This window comes from Phyllostomus discolor, chromosome 11, assembly GCF_004126475.2.
Source record: "Phyllostomus discolor isolate MPI-MPIP mPhyDis1 chromosome 11, mPhyDis1.pri.v3, whole genome shotgun sequence".
Classification (NCBI taxonomy): Eukaryota; Metazoa; Chordata; class Mammalia; order Chiroptera; family Phyllostomidae; genus Phyllostomus; species Phyllostomus discolor.
Window position 1 is genome coordinate 46,946,301 of NC_040913.2, and position 9,625 is coordinate 46,955,925.

At 38.5% G+C, this 9,625-nt stretch overlaps 1 protein-coding gene across 1 annotated transcript in view; it reads right to left on the reverse strand.

The window, feature by feature from the left end:
- ERICH6B (glutamate rich 6B) overlaps positions 1 to 7,354 on the reverse strand; it is a 63,866-nt gene extending 56,512 nt beyond the window's left edge. Inside the window, exon 1 of the mRNA XM_036011097.1 lies at positions 6,987 to 7,354. Within this exon, the coding sequence (XP_035866990.1) occupies positions 6,987 to 7,354 (368 nt within the window). The remainder of the gene's footprint in view (positions 1 to 6,986) is intronic.
- Positions 7,355 to 9,625: the final 2,271 nt, after the last annotated feature.

The window sequence follows — 9,625 nt, forward strand, 5'->3', positions numbered from 1 at the left end:
TCAAAATTGCTGTGGCTATTCAGGGTCATTTATGGTTCCATATAAATTTTTAAAATGTTTGCTCTATATCTATTAAATATGTCATTGTCACTTTAATAGGGATTGTGTTGAATCTATAAATTGTTTTGGGTTGTATGGACATTTTGATGATGTCCATGCTTCCAATCTATGAACATCAAAGAAGACTTCACAGGCAAGAAGGTGCTGGTAATCAGTATTCAAAGTCATGAAAGGCAAGGACCTACATCCAAGATTACTCTATCCAGCAAAGCTTTAATTTAGAATGGAAGGGCAGATAAAGTGCTTCCCGGATAAGGTCAAGTTCAAGGAGTTCATCATTACTAAGCCCTTATTGTATTAAACATTAAAGGGAATTATCTAAGAAAAAGAAGATAAAAATATGAGCAGTAAAATGACAACAAACTCATAACTATCTAAAAATGAGAAAAAAAAGAAAGGAAAAAAACTAAGCAAGCAACCGGAACAGTAACAGAATCAGAGAAATGGACATAACATGGAGGGATTTCAGTGGGGAGGGGAAAGGGAGGAGTAGTGGGGGAAGGTACAGGGAAGAAGAAGCATATTTGGTAGGTGCAAAATAGACAGGAGGACATTAAGAAAATTATAGGAAATGGAGAAGTTAAAGAACTTACATGTATGACCCATGGACAAGAACTAAGGGGGTGGAATGCTGGAGGTAAGGGAATGCAGGGTGGAAGGGGATAGAGGGGAGCAAAAATGGGACAACTGTAATAGCATAATGAATAAAGTATACTTAAAAAGTAAATGTTAGACCTGAAACAATAAAAATCCTTGAAGGAAATATAGGCAGCAAAATCTTGGACATTGCTCAGACATAGCAATATATTATTGGCCATATCCCTCAGTCAAGGGACAAAAAATAAACAAATAGGACTACATCAAACTAAAAATTTTTGCACAGCAAAGGAAAACATCAACAAAACAAAAAGACAACCTACCAAATGGGAGAACATATTGCTAATACATTTGATGCAGGTGTCTCCAACCTGTGGCCTGTGGGCTGCATTGGGCTTAGGATGGTTATGAATGTGTCCCAACTCAAAACTGTAAGTTTGCTTAAAACTCTTTTTTTGTTCATCCATTTTTGTTCGTGTTTGTGTGTTTAATGTATGGCCCAAGACAATTCTTCCAGTGTGGCCCACAGATGCCAAAAGTTTGGACACCCCTGTAAAGGGTTACTACTCAAAATTTATAAAGAACTTACAAAACTCAACACTCAAAACACAAACAACCCAGTTAAAAAATGATTAAAGGCCCTGAATAGACACATCTCCAAGGAGGACATATGGATGGCTGATAGACACGAAAAGATGCTCAACTTCACTAAGCATCAGAGAAAGGCAAATTAAACCACAATGAGATGTTATCTCACACCTGTCAGAATGGCTATCTTAAATAAATCAGTCAATAATGAGTGCTGTCAAGGTCGTGAACAGAGGAACCCTTTTGCATTGTTGGTGGTTACGCAGATTGGTGCAGCTGTTGTGGAAAGCAGTATGGAGATACCTCAAATAATTAAGAGTGGATCTGCCTTTTGACCCAGTGATTCCACTTCTGGGAATATAAAGCACTAATTCAAAAGAACATAAGCACCTCTATGTTCACTGCAGTGTTATTCACAATCACCAAGTTATGGAAGCAGCCCAAGAGTTCATCAGTATCTGAATGGATAAAAGAACTATGGGATCTTTACACAATGGAATAGTTCTTTGACATAAAAGAGAAAATTTTACCCTTTGCCTGACAGTATGGATGGACCTGGGTGACATTATGCTGAATGAAATAAACTGGTCAAAGGAAAAGAACTACCATGTGATTTCACTCATGTGTGGAATCTAATGAACAAACTGAACTAATAAGGAAAATAGAGACAGACTCATAGAGAGCAGGATGACAGCTAAGGGAGGATTGTTAGTGAATGGAGGGATTGAGCAAAAAGGAAAAATGACTCATGGACTCAAGGACTGTGGACAATAACCACAACACTGTGGTTATTGTAGGGGGGGTAGGGAGTATAAGAGGACTACATAGTAGTGGAAAAATACAGTAAAAATTTAAAAAATTTTTGATGTATATTCTTTTTTAAAATTGAGAATCCTCTTGTAAACCTTTTGTATAATGGGTTTTCATAGATAAAGACACTCTTGCTTGTGCCTTTAAAGGTATGTTAGCATTCTCCTACAGTTTTTTCAGTGCCTTTCCAATTTTCCCTGACAAGGCATTTATTTTTGAAGCTCTTGCTTTATACACAGTTCTATTCTTGACAGCATTGTATTTGTTTTACTATAGTGGGTAATATGTTTACAAAAGTTAGTGCATAGAGGGGGCATGTTAAGAATGCTTGATCCATACTGCACAAAAGAAATGGCCTGAATCCTATATTTTAGTATTAAAATTATACTTGATACTTGATCAGCAGCGATATTAGGATTCTGAGAAGGAACTTAATGGTAGAGGCACACAGAAGAGTGTTTTCTAGCAATACAGAAATTATCTCTTCTATGCCCGAACTAGATGTCCATGACTGTCATAGGAATCAATGCTGATAAATCTGATTTGATGAAAAAGGACATAAAGGTGAAATGCTTCTGTGGCTGCAGAGAACACCCAGCTTTTAGCATGTAGGTTTTATGTAATCAGATGGAGATTTAAAATTCAAGCTGCCTGAGACACTTGTAGTTGGTAGCAGAACTGGATCCAGAAAAATAATTTAGTTCTATTGTACTTGCCAGTCAACATAAGATGCTGCCTGTGACCTGGACTTTTTAACTTTCTGTAACTAGTTGGATATGGCCCTGCAGTCATGACATCAAGGCATGACACCATATGGGCTTATGAGTGAATGCATGTCAACCACATCTCATAACAGCATGAGGAGACCACTGACAAATAACAAAACCCAACTTAGGCAGAAATTACCAATTGCAGAAACATTATTGGAAAAATGTCAGCTTGGGATGAGAGGAATAACTCCAAAGTTAAATCAGGATTTAACTAACGAGGTAAGATGATGCCTTCCGGGGGCCAAATAGGAAACCTGAGAAGCATACTAGTGTCTGTTGACCTAGCAACAGATTGTGGGAATGTATTGTAGGAAATAATTAGATGTCACTGATACAATTAGCTCTAAGGATGTTTTTCAAAATGCTGTTTAAAAAAGTAACAAAAATCAGAAGCAAAGAATGATCAGTAATAGGGGATCAATGAAACTGTTATGGTTTGTATCATACAATTGCATTATACAATACAATGCAAAACAGTCATTAAATGTTTGTAGATAACTTAATAAATGAAATTATATTCATATAAGTATGCAACATTTATATATAATTAAAATATATAAGTATACAAATAAATGTATTTTTTAAATTTTATTTTAATCATTGTTCAAGTACAGTTTTCTGTCCTTTACTCCCATCCCAGCCAACCCACCCATTCCTCCCCACCTCCTTCCCATTTCCACCCCCTCTAGTTTTTGTCCATGTGTCCTTTATATTTGTTCTTGTAAACCCTTCCCATTCTCCCCTGAAATTCCCCTGAAATTCCCTCCCCTCTCCTGTCTGATCACTGTCAACCTGTTCTCTATTTCAGTATCTTTGGTTATGTTTTGCTTGTTTGTTTTGTTATTTAAGTTCCTGTTAAAGGTGAGATCATATGATATTTGTCTTTCACCTCCTGGCTTATTTCACTTAGCATAATGATCTCCAGATCCATTCATGCTGCTGCAAATGGTAGGAGCTCCTTCTTTCTCTCTGCTGCATAGAATTCCACTGTGTAAATGTACCATGGTTTTTTGATCCATTCATTTTCTGATGGGCACCTAGGTTGCTTCCAGCATTTGGATATTTTAAATTGTGTTGCTATGAACATTGGGATGCATAAGTTCTTTTGGATTGGTGTTTCAGGGTTCTTAGGATACAATCCCAGCAGTGGAATTGCTGGGTCAAAAGGCAGATCCATTTTTAGTTTTCTGAGGAAGTTCCATACTGTTTTCCATAGTGGTTGTACCAGTCTGCAATCCCACCAACAGTGCACTAGGATCCCCTTTTCTCCATAACCTCTCCAACACTTGTTTGTTGCTTTGTTTACGATGGCCATTTCGACTGGTGTGAAGTGGTATCTCATTGTGGTTTTAATTTGCATCTCTCTGATAGCTAGCGATATTGGGCATCTTTTCATGTGTCTCTGGATCCTCTGTGTGTTCTCCTTGGAGAAGGGTCTGTTCAAGTTCTTTGCCCATTTTTTAATTGGGTTGCTTGTCTTCTTAGAGTAGAGTCATGTAAGTTCTTTATATATTTTCGAGATGAAACCCTTGTTTGAGGTATTACTGGCAAATATGTTTTCCCATACAGCTGGATCTCTTTTTATTTTGATACTGTTTTCTTTAGCCGTGCAGAAACTTTTTATTTTGTTGAGATCCCATTTGTTTATTCTTTCCTTTATGTTCCTTGCTCTAGGGGGCATATGCAGTAAAATGTTGCTGAGTGAAATATCTGAGATTTTCCTGCCTATATTCTGCTCTAGGACTTTAATGGTGTCATGGCTTATATTTAAATCTTTTGTCCACCTTGAATTTATTTTTGTGTAAGGTGTAAGTTGGTGCTTGAGTTTCATTTTTTTGCACATTAGCTTTCCAGATCTCCCAACACCATTTGTTGAAGAGGCTATTTTTACTCCACTTTATGTTGCTGCCCCCTTTGTCAAATATTAATTGACCATAGAGACTTGGGGTTATTTCTGGGCTCTCTGTTCTGTTCCATTGGTCTATGTGCCTGTTTCTATGCCAGTACCAGTCTGTTTTGATTACAGTGGACTTGTAATACAGTTTGGTATCAGGTATTGTGATCCCTCCTACTTTGCTCTTCTTTCTCAAAATTGCAGCAGCTACTCGGGGTTGTTTGTGGTTCCGTATAAATTTTTGAAGTGTTTGTTCTATGTCTGTGAAATATGCCATTGATACTTTAATAGATATTGCACTGAATCTGTAAATTGCTTTGGGTAGTATGGACATTTTGATGATATTAACTCTTCCAATCCATGAACACGGTATATGTTTCCATTTGTTTGTGTCTTCCTTGATTTCTTTCTTCAGTGTTGTGTAGTTTTCTGAACACAGGTCTTTTACCTCTTTGGTTAGGTTTATTCCTAGGTATTTTATTTTTCTTTTTGCTATTTCAAATGGGATTTTTTCCTTGATCTCTGCTTCTGCTGTTTCATTGTTGGTGTACAGAAATGCCTTTGATTTCTGGATATTGATTTTGTATCCCTCTGTTTTGCCAAATTCACTTATTAGGTCAAGCAGTTTTTTGGCCGAGTGTATATGATTTTCTATGTACACTATCATGTCAGCTGCAAACAGTAACAGTTTTGTTTCTTCCTTTCCAATTTGGATGTCTTTTGTTTCCTTTTCTTGTCTGATTGCTGTGGCTAAAATGTCTAATATTATATTGAATAGAAGTGGTGAAAGTGGACATCCTTGTCTTGTTCCTGATCTTAGTGGAAAAGATTTTAGTTTTTGCCCATTGAGTATGATGTTGGCTGTAGGTTTCTCATATATGGCCTTTCTCATGTTGAGGAATGCTCCCTCTATTCCCACTTTGCCAAGTGTTTTTATCATGAATGGGTGCTGTACCTTATCAAATGCTTTTTCTGCATCTATTGATATGATCACATGATTTTTGTCTTTGCTGTTGTTTATGTGATGTATTACATTTACTGATTTGCGAGTATTGTACTATCCTTGCATCCCTGGGGTGAATCCCACTTGGTCATGGCATATGATCTTTTTAATGTATTGTTGGATGAGGTTTGCCAATATTTTGTTGAGGAATTTTGTGTCTATGTTCACCAGAGATATTGGTCTGAAATTTTCTTTCTTTGTTGTGTCTTGATCTGATTTTGGGATTAGTATAATGCTGGCCTCATAGAAAGAGTTTGGGAGTCTTCCATCATTTTGGACTTTTTGGAATCATCTGTGAAGGATAGGGGTTATGTGTAGCTCTTCCTTAAATGCTTTGTGGAATTCTCCTGTGAGACTATCCAGTCCAGGGGTTTTGTGTGTCAGGAGTTTTTTGATTACTGCTTCAATTTCATTTGCTGCTATTTGTCTGTTCAGGCTCTCTGTTTCTTCTTCATTGAGTTTTGGAAGATTATATTTTTCTAGAAATTTGTCCATTTCACCTAGGTTTTCAAATTTCTTGGCATACAGTTTTTTTGTAGCAATTTCTTACAATCCTTTGTATTTCTGTTGTATCAGTTGTAATCTCTCCTCTTTTATTCCTTATTGTGCAAATAAATATATCTTAAGAAGAAGGTTACAGTGTATAAAGCCAGAGGGGGAAATAACCAAAAGTGTCAAAGAAATTATCTGTGGATGGTAGTGATTAAGACCATATGACCTCACCTATAAATGGAACCTGATCAACAAGACAAACAAGTAAGCAAAATATAACCAGAGACATTGAAATAAAGAACAAACTGACAGTAACCAGAAGGATGGGGGAGGGGGGTAAAGGGGGGAAAGAAAGGGAAGGGTCATCAAGGAACATGTATAAAGGACCCATGGAAAAAGCAAAAGGGTTGGGTAGGATTGAGTGTGGGAGATGGGGGTGGGTGAAGCAGGGTACAGTGGTGGGGGGAAATGGAGACAACTGTACTTGAACAACAATATAAAAGTAAAATTTTTCAATCATCCAAAATGAACATGTATTACTTGTGCAATGAGAGAAAGAGTGCAAATTATGTTTTTTTTTTTTAATGAACAGGTGATTTATGTCATCAGGTCTCCCTTTCTGCTCTGTTGACATGGTGCTTTTGGTCATGGCTATTGAAGCTGTGAATAGAACTTGGTCAGCTGTGAGTCTTCCTACTTGTCAGTACTGTGGATAGGGTTGATAATTTGAGCTTTGGCTAGTTCTCAAGCTTGTTCTTTTTTTCCTGGGCACTGTGGTGAACTAAAGCTACCATCTTTTCGGAGGGCCTCCTCTATATACTCACCCCTTTCCAGATATTCTTCTTCATACAAATAATTTTTTTCTTCCAGACTCTTTTCCTGCTGCAGACACTTTTTCTCCTCCAGATAGTCTTGTTCATAAAGGTATGATTCTCCTTTAAGGCACTTTTGTTCCTCCAGATACTCATTCTCCTCGAGATACTCTTCCTCTTCATAAAATGGAGATTCTTCCTTTGAACTCTCCTCCTCTCCCTCAGTGTCCCCTTCCTCTGAAGATAAGGTCTGTGTGGATTGTTGGGAAGTGGTAGAAGGCTGAAGAGATGATGACTCTCCTGATGACTGATTACTTTCAGCAGACATGTTGGGGAAGCATTAAGTGGATGAAAACCTTCAGCAGCAGGTAAAGTCACTTCATCATCCTGGTAACCAACAAAGGAGTAAAAGTTCATTGGTTAGTAACTGCCTACTGCATATAATTATATCCATTTTTGTTCATTTTATTCTGTACTCTTGGGGTGGCCCTTTGAGTATTCAGATCAGTACATGGTGACCCATGAAAAGGCACAAAAGAAGGGGACAGGAGTTTTACCCTCAAGGAGCTAGTGGAGAGACAACACCTGAAGGCAATACCTTTAAAACTACTAAACGATATGAAGTAAATAAGTAGGGCTGAAAAGTGAAGACTTGATCAGTGTTTAGTGGTACAATCATTAGAGAAGCCTTTTATTTATTCATCAAGGCATATTTATTGCCACAATAAACAAGACAGCAATTGTCTTCCAGGAGCTTGAAATCTGGGGAGAAAAACAGTCATGCATATTTATAATGGGACAAGCACAGTGGAAGAGGCACAGACAGGACCGTATATACAGGGTGATTGGTCCTTGGTCAGTGAAGACCCCTCTAGGTGGAGGTCTGTGAGGCATGTAATCATGGCCACTACACACACTGCCACCTCTGCTGGAAGCACTACCCACCATTGGTTTACTTAGCACATTGCTAATGTTTGCGTCCCCGGCTTCAACACAACTGTGTGCACCTTGGCTCCTCCAGGAAGTCTTCCATGCTCCATGCTATGCTCCATTTGTACCATACCGATTTTCATTCAAGTAACTATTTTGTTATACTAAATAATTCATTTGCATGTCTGTCTTTCCAACAGACTGTGAACTTCTTGAGGGCAGAAAGGATTGATTATTGTTTTAAAATATATTTTGAAGCCTTCCACTCTTCTCCATCTTCACTGTATCCACAGTGAACCTTCATGTCATCTCCAGTCTGGATTGCTACAGCACACTCTTAAATGGCCTTCCTGTCACCATGCTGGTGGTCTGCTAGTGTTCTTGTGAAAATCATGTCATGATATGCATTGCTTAAATCAGGCCATGATATGTATTGCTAAAATTAGATCATGATATGTATTGCTTAAAAAATCTCCCAAAAGCTTTCCCTTCCACTTAGAATAAAAAGCAAACACCATTCCATGCCTTCCAGGGCCCAGTGAGATCTGCTGCCTGCCAGTCCCCATTCCCTACTCTCTGACCCTGTTATTCTCTCCCATAACACTTCCCATTATTTCTAATTATGTTTCTTTTTCTGTGTCTGCTTGTTCAATCTTTCTTTTCCACTAGACTCAGTGTCTGGGTGACAGTGACCTTATGTGACCAATTGCCCACTCTATCTCCAATGGTTAGGTTGGTGTCAGATGCAGAATAGATGTCCAATAAATATATGATCAGTGACTGAATGATAGGCCAAGAATAAATGGCTCTAGAACAGTATGTCCCAAGGTTTTAAATATTATAATATTTATTCTGCACAATGAGATAAATTGAAAAGCCTGCTCATTGTGGAGGCCACCTGCCCAGAGTCCTGTTTGCTCCAAGGACTTAAGAGATACATATTTTGGCCTACTTTTTTCTAAACCTCTGATTGGGAAGCTCTTTTTTAGGAACCCAACCAGATAAGATAATTAGGATCACGTTTTAGCATATATGCAACATGATGCCTGAAATGAAAGAAATGATGTGTAAAGACATTCCTAGTGGAGCAATGGGCTTATTTTGTCCACCTGCAGGGTTGCTAGAGCTCTTGGGTTATTGGATTGCAATAGGATTAGCTTGGGGCTGTGTGGTGTACATACAGGTGTGCTGCCTAGAACTCTTTTCCAAGAAGGACTTGCTTCCCAGCTGTAGGGAATGTGGTCAACAGATAGCCACAAGCCACCAACTCTGTTAGGATCTGCCTCAGCTGCAAAGAGCCTCCTTCTGGAAGTCATGCCCTTTTCAGGGCAGCCTGAATCTGGTGACTAAGCAAGGCAGGCATATAAGAGTCCAGCCAACCACAGCTGTGGTACCTCTGAGAGGTGGTGTTCACCCCAGAGATTTGCACCAGGCTAGCAAAGCTAGCTAACTATTCCACAGCACTGTCTCCCTGACAGTCCTGTGTCCTTGCACTTCCTTTCTCAGGTGTTGGTCCCTAATGAACATTTTGCATCTCAATAATTTGTACCTTAGAGTCTATTTCCAGAGAAACTACCCTGTGACAGGCAGCTTCACAAAATGTAAATCTGGAAAAGAATTGATTGTAAGCTTGGGGAAAGAGAAGGGAAAAGACCTCATGGATAGTATG